The 15,152-nt window shown below is 39.4% G+C and overlaps 1 protein-coding gene across 2 annotated transcripts; it reads left to right on the top strand.

The window, feature by feature from the left end:
• The first annotated feature begins 2,199 nt into the window (after nt 1-2,199).
• gtf2h1 (general transcription factor IIH, polypeptide 1) lies at nt 2,200-14,956 on the top strand. 2 transcript variants are annotated; one of them, XM_085462020.1, is made up of 15 exons: nt 2,200-2,364; nt 2,764-2,932; nt 3,025-3,217; nt 6,900-7,065; nt 7,164-7,257; nt 8,252-8,401; nt 8,484-8,563; nt 8,654-8,787; nt 8,868-8,955; nt 9,037-9,125; nt 10,380-10,497; nt 11,954-12,044; nt 12,525-12,640; nt 14,034-14,126; nt 14,213-14,956. In XM_085462020.1, exons 2-15 carry the CDS (start codon nt 2,779-2,781, stop codon nt 14,297-14,299), a joined length of 1,653 nt encoding a protein of 550 aa, XP_085318146.1. In that variant the 5' UTR covers nt 2,200-2,364; nt 2,764-2,778; the 3' UTR covers nt 14,300-14,956. The 2 variants fall into 2 exon arrangements, with proteins under 2 accessions (XP_085318146.1, XP_085318147.1); XM_085462021.1 differs by having other exon boundaries at nt 2,747-2,932.
• Nucleotides 14,957-15,152: the final 196 nt, after the last annotated feature.

Genomic DNA, 15,152 nt, shown 5'->3' with positions numbered 1-15,152 from the left:
TTTTGAGTAGCTAGAATAAAAACCTCATCCAGAATTCACATTAGATTCAGATTAACTCTGACAGAGGGTAGACAGGGTGGCGTGGGTGGAGACAAGTGTTAAGGCTTGATTGGTGACAGAAGGATTGCAGCACGATTGAAAGGGAAGGGTTTCAAAGCTGTAGTGAGACTTGCTATGATGTATGGTTTGGAGATGGTGGCACTATAAAACAAAGAAAAATTGGAATTGCTATATATGCAACTGGGTATAGGTAATACATATGAAAATGTGATGTTAATAACCTATAAAGCAATAAGGAGGGTAAAGCTATTAGTGAAGCAGCTGAGATTATTTGGCCAAAGCAAACTTTGTTTAAAAATTTGAAACAGCCAGGAAAGTAAGAGCATGGAATCTATTTTTATAATATTATGAGCATTAAGAAAATTAGAAAGAGGTATTAAAAGGTTGTTTTTATTCGGGGGGGGGTTTCTAAAATACTAACACTTTTAGACTCTATATAACACAAATGTCATGGCAGCAACTCACTGTATGTAGATGTATGACCAAGATGACCTGCTGAATGTCATTACTCAACAGAATTCCAGAATGAGGAAGAAAGTTGATTTAAGTCACTTTGAACATGGCATGGATGGCAACCAGACTGGTCTCAGTATTTCAGAAACTGGTGATCTACTGGGATTTTCCCGCCATCTTTACAGTTTACAGAGGATGGTGCCACAGTGAGTGGTAATAGTGAGAAGGACTCATCCAGGCTCATCCAGGCTGGAAAAACTGATCAGGAAGGCTAGCTCTGTGGTCGGCATGAATCTGGACACTATGGTGACAGTGGCAGAGAAAAGGACACTAAAAAACTGCTGGACATTATGGACAATGCTGGGCATCCTCTGCACACGGCCATAAACAACCAGAGGAGTCTGTTCAGTGACAGGTTGCTTCTCCCAAAGACAAGAACCAACAGACTTAAAAACTCCTTTGTCCCACACGCCATCAAACTGTTTAACTCCTCTCTGGAGGGGAAAGGGAGGGGAAGCAGGAGGACAAAGGAGGGGGGAACAACTAAGCTGTAGTGCCTTTTCACTGTCCAATACTTTTTGTTAATAACCAACGGCGCAATAGACTTCAATACTTGAAATGTGCAATTCCCTTGTATTCTTATTCCTATTTATTCTATTTATCCCTTTTGTATACTCTTTATTTATATATGTCTCTGTATTTATATATGTGTATATATGGTATTCTGCTCACATTCTGTAACTTCTGTTGGTGCTGTGCTATTTGGAAACCGAATTTCCCAGAGGAACCCACACGAGGGATTAATAAAGTTCTATCTTATCTTAAATCTTATCTTATCTTATCTTATCTTTTATCTTATTGTCTTGTAAAGTCAGAAAAGACTAGCCAGACTACTTCCAACTGATAGGAATGCACCATTAACTCAAATAACCGCACACTGCAACCAAGGTATTCAGAAGAGGATCTCTGAATGCACAAGATATCAAACTTTGAACGCAATGAGCTACAGCAGGACCACAATGAGTACCACTCAGAAACTCAGCTACAATTCATGCAGACTGACTAAAACTAGACAACAGAGGAATGGAAAAACATTGCCTGGTTTGATGAGCCTTGATTTCTGCTGGAACACTCAGATGTTAGGGTCAGAAACAGAAACTGACAGTTCAGGCTGCAGGTGCTATGATGGTGGTATATTTTCTTGTTAAACTCTGGGCCTGTACCTAATGAGCATCATTTAATTGCCACAGTCTCCCCGAGTATTGCTGTTGACCACGTTCATCTCTTTATAACCACAGTGTACCCATCTTCAAAAAATATTGTTTCCAGCAAGATACGTGTGCCACAAATCTCAAAACATCTCAAACTGGTTTCGTGAACATGACAATTAGTTCACTGTATTCAATGGCCTCACCAGATCTCAGGTCAATAGAGCACCTTTCGGAAGTGGATGAACAAATCTGCAGCAAGTGTGCGATGCTGTCAGATCAATATTGACTAAAATCTCAAATGAATGTTTTAATCGTGTTTAATATCCTCCTTAACAGCATCGTAATTACTGGTAACATATCTGTTAATTTGGTTAAAATGCACGTTAAATAGAAATCGTACCTTTCACTTCTGGCTTTGGTGGAACCATGGTCTTCTTCGCCTCATCCCACCGGAACCTTTATAGTGTAACACACCGCTCGGCAGTCATGTCGGCGCTGAAGTCGAGTCGCTCGTTGCCAGAGTCGTGAAAAAATCGCCAGTGTAACTCATTCTGCAGTTTTTATACTGAAGAATAAAGCGTGTCAAGATTATGTATTGAGGGGAAACAAGGCGTTCGTTGCAGTATTGATTTATTTTGAGGTAAAGTAAGTTTTCTCCCGACTTCACCCTGAAGCTTTTTTCTTCTTCACTGTTAGCTAACGTTAGGCAGCTTAGCTGAGTAGATATAATAAAACAGTCAACACCACGTCGACTTTGCATATGTTTAAGTGCCATTAAGGTTATATAGGAGAGACTTCCTAAGAAGTAGAACTTACAGTTATGGCACTACAGTGGAGGGAGTTTAAATTATTATTGCTTGCAGCTTATTTGAGGTTCTTGAATAAACTGAGAAATAAACTGTTCGCTTTTATTTGAGCTACAGTTATTATTTTTTCATCCCACTAACCCATATTTGTTGCTATTCTCCATTTTATAGTGCGTGATTACATTAATGCGTAGTTACTACTATAATCAGCAGCAGTTTATCTGTTTTCTCAGTTAGTTGCTTGAGCCATGACATCGCTATCAGAGGAGGTTCTGTTGGTGGTGAAAAAGGTCCGCCAGAAGAAGCAGGATGGCACTCTCTATCTGATGGCTGAACGTATAGCCTGGGGTCCAGAAGGCAAAGACCGCTTCACAGTCAGCCACTTGTATGCAGATATCCGCTGTGAGTACTAGATGCCGTTAAACTACAAATCGAGGCACAGAAATGCTCATCTCTACAAAAATTGCTCAAGCTGCTGTTTCTGCTCTGTACAGGTCAGAAGATCAGCCCTGATGGGAAAGCCAAAGTCCAGCTCCAGCTCGTCCTTCACACTGGCGAGAGCACCACATTCCACTTTGCCAACGAGAGCACTGCACTCAAAGACCGAGAGGCTGCCAAGGAACTGCTGCAGCAGCTGCTGCCTAAGTTCAAGAAGAAAGCCAACAAGGAGCTGGAGGAGAAAAACAGGTACATTTTTAACGTAAATACATGTATCAAGGGTAATGTTTTAGCAGAAGTAATCACAGTCTGTACTAGCCTGCCTGCAGTAATATGTGGTGGTCGTGTTTGTAATTCAATTTTTGGATGTTTAAATGGGGGCCTTCATTTTCAAATTGTGTGAACTGGGGTGTAGATTCCCAGCTGCATTTGTTTTTTCTGAGAAGTTGGATCTCAGAGCTTTCAAACCTGAATGGACCGCAGTCCCCCAGTAGAAGTGGAAAAACCTGGTTTTGTTTGTTATCTGGAAACGTAGTCATTCAGCCATGACTAGCAATACCTGAAATGCAGTGCAATGCCTGCTGCTGCTGCATATTCACAAATAGAGCCTGATCAGTTCTCTGAGTCAAAATACATAACAGTGGTAGTACAGATTCTTTTAAACTTTTACTTCTGTTTATCGGATTGGTGTGGCTTTCCACATCTTTGAGTTCTCTATAAACTCCTATTGAGTTCTCAGAGTCCATCTGTGTGCATGCTTGAAAGTTGTTAATATTTATTTAGTATCATGATAATCCTTTTGGCTCTGCCACAGGATTTCCCATTTTACAAATATTCTGCAAATAAAGTACAAATTACAAATGCTTGTCCTGCAGACCTGTGTGGAAATATACTCATTATTATTTATATACACATTTGTATATAAAGAATGACATCAGTTCCAGGGCTCTAGAGTGCGACCAATTTGGTAGCAAATGCAACCAAATATTTCAGTGGTGCAACTAAAAAAAAAAATTTGGTCGCACTGTTCACGTAACAAAAAAAAAAAAAATCTCTGCAACTCTCTGTGTGGCCAACAACAGACACACATTATGCCCCTATCGTGGACTAAAGCAATCAGAAATAGTCAGGGGCGGGACGTCACTGATTGGCAGTTGAAAGTGCAGTTGGAAGAGGGAGGTGAGTAGCTTGAATAAAGCGATATCGATTCATTAAATCCTGAATTGACTTTTAAATATAACTGTGTTTTGCCAGAAACGACAGATTCTCAGATTAAAGCTCACAAAACTATTTCAACAACCACCAAACAGCAAACGAGAGCAGGTACACGGATTCCACACAAAGACGTAAACACAGAGCGGACCCGACGCATCAGAATCAGCTTTGTCTTTCTCGGCTTTCTCACCCGACAGCCCGCAGACGGACACGCTGTCGGAGCTCAGCGATTCTGATGCGTCGGGTCCGCTCTGTGTTTACGTCTTTTTGCGCTGATTCTGAGCTGCAGGTTTTGTCTCTCTCCAACTAAAATTCAGCGAGCCAGCAGCAAAGGAAGCAGCAAACTGCGCTTCACATTTGATCAATGTCATCATGAATTCCCTCTGACTTTTGCTGTTTTGCTTCCACCACGATAAAAATCACACTTCATGCACAGCTCTCTATCTCTCTCTCTCTCTCTCTCTCTCTCTCTCTCTCTCTCTCTCTCTCTGTACTTCAAGAACAGTTTCTCAAATCTCTGTTTTCTGCATTATTCATTCGCTTATTACCCACCAGTCTACCATTGTTTACAGTGCTGTCGGCCACTGTCTTTTTCTTTTCTTTTTCTTTTTTCCACTTAAATGAAAAAATTATATTTTTAAGGTTATCTGCTATAAAAAGCCAGGCCAGAAAAATCTCCTTCAAGTTTTTCTGTGTTTTATTCTCAGTTACTTTCACACAAAGGCATCTGCTGTGATGTTCAAAATTCTGATGAAGTCTCACATGTATCAATACTGATAAATGATCAGAATTGTAATATTTCTGACTGTCTGGGGCTAAATTGAATCAAATCAGGACTTTGAGAACCTGAATCAAATGAATTATAGAAATCAGTGATGATACCCAGCCCTAGTGAGCAGCCTAGGCCCGACAGAAGTGGATGTAGCTGTGGGTAATGAGAAAAGATGAAAAGAACTATTGATAACTTTTTTGTTAAGTTAAGGCCTGATCCATCTGAAATTCATAGCCAGTGCTCTGACACGGTGCCATCAATATTTGAATGCTGAAAAAGCACAGTGTATCCAGAAAACACATTATATGCTGCAATAAATGCACTGCCCAAGTGTCCCCTCTCCCCACTGCCTTTCAGCAGCATGCAACAGCAAACAGGTCGTCAGAGGAGGCCGAGATGATGATTAAGTTTAACATTTTCTACAATATTGACAAAGCACTTTAAGTACAAGATTGTTAGTTAATAATTTAGAAATGAATATTGTCTGTATGGACTGCAATTCCCCCCCAAAAAAGTGCACATGTAAAACTGCGGTGTTAAGCGATGCGGTTGAAAAATTTGAGTTAGGCACACCGGTGCGCCCATGGCAAGAAGTTAGTCTAGAGCCCTGAGTTCAGTTTAATTCGATTTTTTTTTTATTTGTTTGTTTACATTGTCTTATATTTGACTTACATTTGACTTTAGTAATAAGAGACATTACGTCTGAGATGCATTTTTAGTGGAGTTGGAATTTATAAATATGTATAAATAAAGGCTGGTAAAAACAAGAGAGGGGAAACATAATGATAATCTCATTATTTACCTGCTCTTTTCAATAATAAAAATATAATCAGCTGGCAGATTTCACATGAGTGGCCAGTTACATTTGCACTGTGGGCATGCATGAACTAATGTAAACAGGAAGCAGAGGGCAATTTTGTGGAAAAATACTATGGGGAGTCAATGATGAAGTGAAACTGTTACTCAAAGAACAAACTGAGTATAAAGTGGTCATGGTAGTAGACAACAGAATAGGAGTTGCCACAAAAGGAAAATGCATCTAGGAGCATTATCCATACACACACATTTAAGCTGATTAGGAAGCTGTTATGTTTCTGTTTAAATTTTGTGGCTGATGAGATTAAACCAGTAAACAAATGAGGGTGCCAGCATCAGCATTTCCAAAAGTGTCTTTTCTGCCCATCTAGACTAAAACACACACCCACAATTTTCAACCAAAGCTGGACCAGCAGCATTTCTAGGTTAAAGGATCCTAAAATGCTGCAGGAGTAGTGTAACCGTGGCTCAGGGGGTTGGGAATCGCATCTGTAACCGGAAGGTCGCCGGTTCGATCCCTGGGCTCTCTGTCCTGGTCATTGTGTCCTTGGGCAAGACACTTTACCCTACTTGCCTACTGGTGTTGGCCAGAGGGGCCGATGGCGCGATAGAAGCCTCGCTTCTGTCAGTCTGCCCCAGGGCAGCTGTGGCTACAACTGTAGCTTGCCTCCACCGGTGTATGAATGTGAGAGTGAATGAATAGTGGTATTGTAAAGCGCTTTGGGTGCCTTGAAAAGCGCTATATAAATCCAATCCATTATTATTATTATTATTATTATTATTATTATTAAATGGTGTGTGGGAATATTGTGATTAAAAACACTTCATTCTACATGGGTGTGTCTGATCTTACAAGATATGGCTAAAATTAATAAAATAAATACAATTAACAAAAACTCTAAAACCAAATTGACTTTGTAGTCCAATAAAAGTTAACAAAATGAATGTCTGCATAATAGTACACAGATCTGGCACTTCTTGAATCAAAGATCGAATTGTCAATTTGTATCTATCTTAGTTAATGAGCTGACTGAGAAACAGTAAAGCAAATAAAGATGCTCCCAGCTCCTTTACATTTTTATGTGTCAACACACTTTTACTCTTTTATTTTTGTATTTTCTCCTGCAGGATGCTTCAAGAAGATCCGGTGCTTTTCCAGCTATATAAAGACCTTGTGGTGAGCCAAGTGATCAGTGCTGAGGAATTCTGGGCCAACCGGTCAGGAGGCATTAACAACACAGACCCCTCACCGTATAACAACAAACAGGAAGTTGGTATATCTGGAGCCTTTTTGGTGAGTCCATGAAGTCTGACATAATTATGTCACATTTTCTAATCTGAAGCTCTTACCTACAGCTAAAGTTTAACAGACCTCACTTTTATGCTCCACAGGCAGACATTAGACCTCAAACTGATGGTTGCAATGGCTTGAGATATAACCTGACAGCTGACATTATTGAATCCATCTTCAGAACATATCCTGCAGGTAAAGAATTATGTTATCTCCAACTCTTAAGCCCTTAAAAATCCCAGGAAGTGGTTATTACAAGCTCAGGTTTTTATTTCAGTCAAAGCCTGCAACAATGATTTTTAGGGCTGTTCGATATTACAATATTTATCAGATGACGATATGAAAACGTCTATCGTTTTATATTACGCTGTTCTTTGTTTCATGGTGTCGCAAAATAAAAAGTTTACGGCAATATTTTTTTCATGGTTTTGATGGTCACTGGCTATATTAATAAGTTCTCTCTTACTCTAATATTTAAAATAACTACACTACGGATGGACAAGCGACTGTTTTTACGCGTTGTCGTTAGCAAAAATGACAGTAAACTCAGCGTGTGGCTCCGCCGTCCGCTTGTTTATTTTCCACATAAACCTTTCACAATAAAGCTGAAGATCCTGTTGTGATTTTTCATAATAAACTGAAATGATGACAAACAGAAAGACCAGTCAAAACAAATCAAGGACCTTATTTCTAAACGAGGGGCTACCTCTGACATGGACTGTACTATGCAAATTATGCAGGAAACCGGTCCCCACCTCAGACTCAAACACGGCAAACGTCTTTTACCACCTACTTAAGAGTCACATAAAAGAATATGGAGAGAGTGCTCAAGATAAACCATGCATCGGTCAAAACACTCGACTCCAGGTACACGACGCCCAGCTGGAAATACTTCACGCAATTCGTGTTACTCGAGATTCAAAGAATTTACAGAAAATGTAAAAGTTTTTGTGATGTATATCGTTGTTGGGACGATAAATGTCTTGTATCGGGATATGAGATTAATGATTTTAATAACTGGCATGAAATCAATCAGAAAGGAAGCAAAACTACAATTTTCTCACTGAAGCAAAGTCAGTGAGAAAACTGCATAGAGGCTTCGATGTTTTTCCTCAGTCTATTAAATGTGCAGCTGGTGTCCCTCATGACATTTAGAAATTAATTTTTTGACTTTGCATTTTACTTGCAGTGAAGCAGAAGTATAGCGAAAATGTGCCTCATAACCTGACAGAAAAGGAGTTCTGGACCCGCTTTTTCCAGTCCCATTATTTTCACAGAGACCGCATCAACACAGGGACACAGGATATCTTCTCAGAGTGTGCAAAGCAGGATGAGAAGGGTAGGCAATCTGACTCCTTTCTAGGACTGCCACCACACGTAAGAAGCCATTAATGTAAAGTTTTAACATTCAATCCATGCAGGGTTAAAGACTCTCGTGACTCAAGGAGTAAAGAATCCTTTGGTTGACCTCCAGTCGTTGGAGGATAAAACATTAGATGAGGTGAGATGATTAGCCATCCTCAGTCATTTGTGATAACTCTTTAATCGTTTACCTTCCTTTACATATCAAAACCTGTTTTTTGTGACACAGGGTTATGGAATTTGCACAACACAGCCCTCAACTTCCAATGCAAACAAGTCGGTGAAGGACAGCAGCAACTCTGCCATTATAAAGCGGTTCAACCATCACAGTGCCATGGTCCTGGCAGCAGGCTCAAGGAGAGGGTAAAGAAGTCACACTTAAACCTGAGTGCAAGCTTTTCAGCGTCTTTTATCATTTTCCTGAAAATCTCCTGCTTTTGAAGGGAGTTGGCGTCTGACCAAGCCAGTGAGACGAGCAGTACAGATGGAAACTCGAGGGATTCTGACTTCTTTCAACCTCCTGTTAAGAAGGTACAATGGCTTTGCTTTTTTACAGTATTGCTCTCTGTGTAGCAGCTTCACTGACTCTGTTCTGTGGACAAACTTTCTTAGGTTAAACTACAGGAAGCCATAGAATTTGAGGATCTGCAAAGGGAAAACAGACCAAAAACAGTCCCATTAAACCTGAAGAAGTCTGACAGGTACCACATGTCCACTTATTTTCATATATTATTAAATTCTTTCTGGGTGACTCCATGTTTTTTTAATCTAATAATATCATCAGTTAACAAGTGTAAAGTGATTCTAAATTATCGTTAGTTAATAAATGTAAAACATACACAACTTATGGGCTGCCTGTAGCTCAGGAGATAGAGCAGCTCATCTGCCAATCGGAAGGCTGGTGGTTTGATCTCTTGCTACTGAAGTCTGCATGCCAAGATACTAAAACACCATACGAAGAGCCAAGATGGAGTTAGTTTGGGCAAGATACGAACCCCAAGTTGCTCTCAAGTTGTGTGTGAATGTTAGATAGAAAGCACGTAGAAAAAGCAATAAATGAAAGAATAAAGTGAATGGGTGAGTGAGGCAGGTTGAATAAAGTGCTTTGAGTCCTCAGGTAGAGTAGAAAAGTGCTATATGAGAACCAGTCCATTTACCGTTTAGTTTATTGTTTTGTTTTTACCTAAAATTTAAAAACATCTAGGTTAACATACAAACAGCTGATGTAATTTAGCTGTCTTTATTTTCCAAGAATTTTGCAGTTTATGAAATTGTTCAGTAAGCTGTGTTTGTGTTTTGAAATGTAGTTTATTGAGAGATTTTTGCAGATGAGGAAGTTGACAGAACAAAGACGGAAGTTTTGGAAAGTCCGGTGGTTTTTGATTGCATCATTGCCTGGCTGTATCTTTTGACTAAACAATTATTAGCTCAGTAGTTCTTACCTGCGACTTCTGTATATTGTTTACCTGAGTTAAATAAATTGAACACAAACTCTTCACATCAGAAGCCAAAAAAGATCACATCCACATATAATGCTAGTTTATTCTCCCAACAGAAATTATATCTATTAATCTTAGTTTCATGCCATGTTTTTCCCTGCACTGGCTCGCAGCTCACAGAAGCACTGCATTAGGTGCTGATTAGCGGTCAGGTTTAGAAAAGTTTGTATAGCCGGGATAGTTTGTAGAACTCTACAGACAAAAATCAGCCAAGCAAAATTTGAGAAGAGGGTTTGTTGTTGCTGATCCTTACTTCTTTTGTACAAAGTTCTCACTTGCAGTGTTTCATAATAGATGTGATGTAATACAAGGTCAAATGTTTTTGCTACAGCTTACTGTTGCTATAGCACAAGGGGCTGCTCTTCTATTTTGCAGCACTGATTCATGTTTTAGGCTAACAAAACTGCCTCGTTTTTAGTCAGACTATCCAATGTGTCTCACTTCTCTTTTTATAAGGTATGCTCATGGACCTGTGCCACTTCAATCCCAGCAGTATACAACTAGCCAAGATATCATCAACTCTGTCAACTACATCCGTCATGAGATGGCTAGTTACAAACCCAGCCTCACTCAGGTTAGAGCTCAGACTTTGTGTTTCTGTTACGTTAGCATTTGGCTAAAGATGATGTCATCAGATCTTAACCTGCATTCACATACTCATTCAGACTACAATTAGATGCATGCGTGCTATTGATGAGCCTCTGTTGTGATTCAACTGATCTTTGGAGTCATTCGTGCACAGCTGTGAAGTTTAGCAACTAATTTTCAGGTAAAGTTCAGGAGAACATGTGTTAGGGAGGTGCCCAACAAAGAGTCTGATATCCCTGTGATGTTGTTGTTCTTTCAGCTTAGAATTCAGTGTCGCTCCAGGCACATGTTTAGGATGTAAGCTTCCAGTACTTTGTGTCAGAAAGTCAAGGCAGAAAGGCTTTTAAACACATAGTTAATGTTGTAAACAAGTCCATTTAAATGGAACTATAAGCCAGGAAGTTGAGTGCTTAAACCCATCACAAAGCAGCCCTGTCATTTACTAGGAAAACCTTGGCAGACATCCATTTTTTATGACTCTTCCCTCAGAGATGGGACATTTAACATACTGAAGCTTATATTCAGTGTTGCCCCTGTCAGCGGATTGGGAGACATTTCATTGTCCCAGACTGCAATAAGTAGATGATGTTGATATTTTCACTTTCAAATGGTGATTATCAGAGCTTTCTTATATATTGTAAACTTTGTAATGTATTGCAATATTTAATTAGTTCAGTCTGCTACTGTTATTGTCTTGGAGCAACTGTAATCCACATCATTTCCTTATTAGGGATTATTGAAGTATTCTGATTCTGATTAACAGATGAGACAATTTTGGAATTAATTTATTCTTTGGTAGAAAAAAAAAGATTTAGATTATCGTACTTGAGTATTTAAATTGTTAGAAATAATCTAATAATTCAGGTAGTGACCGAAAGAGCGAGATCGGGAAAACATAGGTGGAAATTGGCTTCCTCCGAAGGGTGGCTGGCCTCTACCTTAGAGATAGGGTGAGAAGTTTGGCCATTCGGGAGGGGCTCAGAGTAGAGCCGCTGCTGTTCCACATCGAAAGGAGCCAGTTAAGGTGGTTCGGGCATCTGACAAAGATGCCTCCTGGGCCCCTCCTGGGCAAGGTTTTCCGGGCATGTCCCACCGGGAGTAGGCCCCGGGGCAGACCCAGGACACGCTGGAGAGATTATATCTCTCGGCTGGCCTGGAACGCCTTGGTGTTCCCCCGGATAAGCTGGAGGAGGTGGCTGGGGAGAGGGAGGTCTGGGCTTCTCCGCTTGGGCTACTGCCCCTGCGACCCGGCCCCGGATAAGCGGAAGAAAATGGATGGATGAATAATCAAACCTCTCAGAGCTAAAAAAAAAAATTCAATTTCAGATCCTCTACATTTAATTTTACTGTTGATATCACTGTAATTACTTAATCTGCTTACTGTTACAGCTTTATCAAATTATGAGCATGACAGATTTTAACTACAGTCACGCTTTTTGTAGGTGTTGTCCAGCACAGCAGCTACTTCTGCCATTGCAGCACTTTCTCCAGGTGGCGTCCTCATGCAGGGAGGTGCACAGCAAGCCATAAATCGTAAGTGTGTACTACAGATTTGGTAAAAGCATTGTTGCTGACTGTTGGCAAGCTATAAACGATTGAGCAATATGATGAATGTCAGCTGAGATGTGGGCTGATCAAGTAGAGTTGTCACCCGGGGCGAGCGGTGTGGACAACTTGTGAACAAGGCAACGTAGGATTTTCCAATTCATATCATAGGTGCATTTAATAAAAATCTTGGACAGTTTAAATCTCAATGACCTCAACGTCACAGGTAGAAGTTTCTGGAAATCTTGTTAATGCGATAACTCAAAAAGGAAGCCACCTAGGATTTTGATATTCATATGTTAGGTGTATCTGCTAGGAGGCTGAGGGGGTAGCACTGGCAGCTGCCAGTATTTTTCTATCCTTAAATGTGTTTAATTTCCACCACGAAAACGATCGGTTGTCTTGTATTGAAACATATTTTACCTAACAGCTTTGAGAATAATTAAGGTTTGTCTTTTTTCCTTCCAGAAATGGTACCGACCGAGGTTCAGGGAGAGTTGAAGCATCTTTATGTAGCTGCTGGAGAGCTATTGAGACACTTCTGGTCCTGTTTTCCTGTAAATACACTGTTTTTGGAGGAGAAGGTGACTGACATTCATTTTGTTTCCATTATCCCTGTGACCCATATATTTGACTACACAAGAAAATCATCTTTGTATTTAATGTATATTTCTGCCTCCATGTAGTTTTGGGAGCAATTAATTAATTAGCATTAATATTGAGTGAACATTAACATAAGTACTGTGCAAAAGTCTTGAGCCAATTTTTATATATATATATATATATATATATATATATATATATATATATATATATATATATATATATATATATATATATATAAAAATTTATTTCTAGGACAATGGGAAATAGGTGCTGTGTGTACAGTATATAAGGAAAAAACTGTTTGTACAATTCTAACAAAAGCGAAAGTTTATATTTGGTATGACCACCTTTATTCTTCAACGCAGCCTGAACTCTCTTAGGCAAGCTTTTATGTAATTTCTCTAAGTAGCCCTTTAGAAATATTTCTTCTGGCTTCTTGAAGGATATTGTGTTTGGGATCATTATCATGCTGTAAAATAAAGCAGATGTTTTCCGAACAGTATTGCAAAAATACTAAAATATGTTATCTTTGCCATTTTTCATAGAGTGAACTAAAGAATGAGGAGAAATTGTGTGGTTTTTGCATGTGGGGGGGTGTCAGGCTGCTAGTAACAAAATGTGAAAAATTACAAAAAATTGGCTCTTTTTTTTATGCCTGCTGATTTCGTAGGTCAGTAATATGTCTGTGTAGGTTCTCAGTCATCCAGGTCATGGTACTCTATGGAGCTTGGAAAGAAAGTGGCTGGATTTCTTTAAGTTTTCATTTTCACAAAATGAAAAGTCTGCTCGCTTTCTGTCTAAGCTTCTTAGACCGAAAGGTCAGCAAAATATATCAAAATGAGGGGTGGCTCAAGACTTTCTTGAGTTTTGAAATTAAAGTGGAAGAGAAAGGCTTTTGTCTTTAAGTTTTTTGACACATCTTAGTAGCAGCTTTCCTAATTGCACTGTTATTTCAGGTTAAAAAGACCTGTGTAAATGAATTTGACTCTTAACTGAAATTATCACTAATACATTAAAACTGAAGCTATAAAATCCCATGTAAAATCTTGGTAAAATAAATAAAAAAGACAACTGTTTTTAACAGTTTGCTGACTTTTTCTCACTTTGACAATATTGTGACATCTGTGACTCATCCCACCAGCGTAACTAATCCTAGCATTTAAGAAATGTCCTGCAAACTCATAGGTAAACTAAGTAAAACAATAACTATACTTAACTAGGTATTTGCTATGAAAACTAGTAGACATGCTTGCCACCGTAAAGCTGAAACTTATGTGAATTAGTTGACTTCTATCCATGTCTGCACACCATTAACTTAGTCTTTGTTTGTTTTTTAAATTTATGTGTTTCATGTTTTATTTTTTCTTGCAGGTGATTAAAATGAAGTCGAACCTCGAGAGATTTCAAATGACTAAGCTTCATCCTTTCAAGGAGAAAATTCAGCGTCAGTATTTGAGTACAAATGTAAGTTTTTGAGCCATCGACAGTGTTGCACAGACTTTCTTTCACCTCGTAGATGTAGCGCTAAAGTCTCTTTGGTGTTCCCACAGCTCACAGGGCACTTGGAGGAAATGCTGCAGACTGCCTATAGCAAGTTCCAGGTCTGGCAAACTCGTCGGATGATGAGGAAAACCTGAGCTCTGACAGTTTTTCAAAGAGAAGCCAAGAAAGACAGTAAAGTGGTCGGACAAATGACTTGTGAAGGTCCTCCGAACTGCTGTGAGCAGACCACAGACTAAAGCCTAATGGAACACAGTTCACAAGGGCTTAATGAGGAGGATATAGAGGGATGCTGCTACAACCCCAAATGTTCAACAAAGACTAACTGCATTTCAGTCACAGAAAACTGTAATTAGTTTCTTTCTCTTTTCTTTGTCTTTTCCTGGTGTTTGAGAGATTGGTGCCTGTAATGGTTAAAACAGGACTTTTAAAAGGGTTTAACATGACCAAAATGCAGATGGAAATGAATAAAACTACAAAAACGGCTCTCAGGACAACAGTGTGAGATGCAAGTGGAGGACTGCCAATGTGTTTCATCAGTGCACAGAACAGAACGAAATGTGCATTGATGTGCAAGACACCCTTCTGAACTCTGGATAGATTTGTTGGAACAGTTGTCTGGAAAATCTTAATCAAGAGGGGACGTGAATATAGCAATACTGTAAAGACATTTCACACACGAGTGCATTAGTACGTGTGGCTCAAATCACACTGTCACTGATTTGTAACGTCTGCACTGAAGACAGAAATGTAACTCTGAAATAAAGTGAGGCATAAAGCTTTTGTTCATCATACTGCTTGTGTAGGCTTAGTTATTTCATTTAAATCTCCACACTGCAGCTTGTTTTGCTTTGTTTGTTTTTTTTCTAATAATGTGATGAGTTGTTTCATCTTTACCTCAGAGGGATTATTTGCTGCAGTATCCAGAGTATATGTGTAGCCTTTCTAAATGCGCAACTGATTTGGGTAATAAATGCAGACGCTTTCAAT

This window comes from Copadichromis virginalis, linkage group LG7 (genome assembly GCF_057382275.1).
Source record: "Copadichromis virginalis isolate Kocher_CV1m ecotype Utaka linkage group LG7, C_Virginalis_male_GT1.1, whole genome shotgun sequence".
Lineage (NCBI taxonomy): Eukaryota > Metazoa > Chordata > Actinopteri > Cichliformes > Cichlidae > Copadichromis > Copadichromis virginalis.
This window is presented reverse-complemented; position numbering and strand designations above follow the sequence as displayed.

What these genes read in the sequence shown, in the direction of transcription:
- gtf2h1 (XM_085462020.1), top strand. Translation starts at nt 2,779, where the DNA reads ATGACATCGCTATCAGAGGAGGTTCTGTTGGTGGTGAAAAAGGTCCGC. An exon ending in TTCAACCTCCTGTTAAGAAG is followed by an intron (nt 8,956 to 9,036) that starts GTACAATGGCTT and finishes AAACTTTCTTAG; the next exon opens with GTTAAACTACAGGAAGCCAT. An exon ending in ACAAACCCAGCCTCACTCAG is followed by an intron (nt 10,498 to 11,953) that starts GTTAGAGCTCAG and finishes CGCTTTTTGTAG; the next exon opens with GTGTTGTCCAGCACAGCAGC.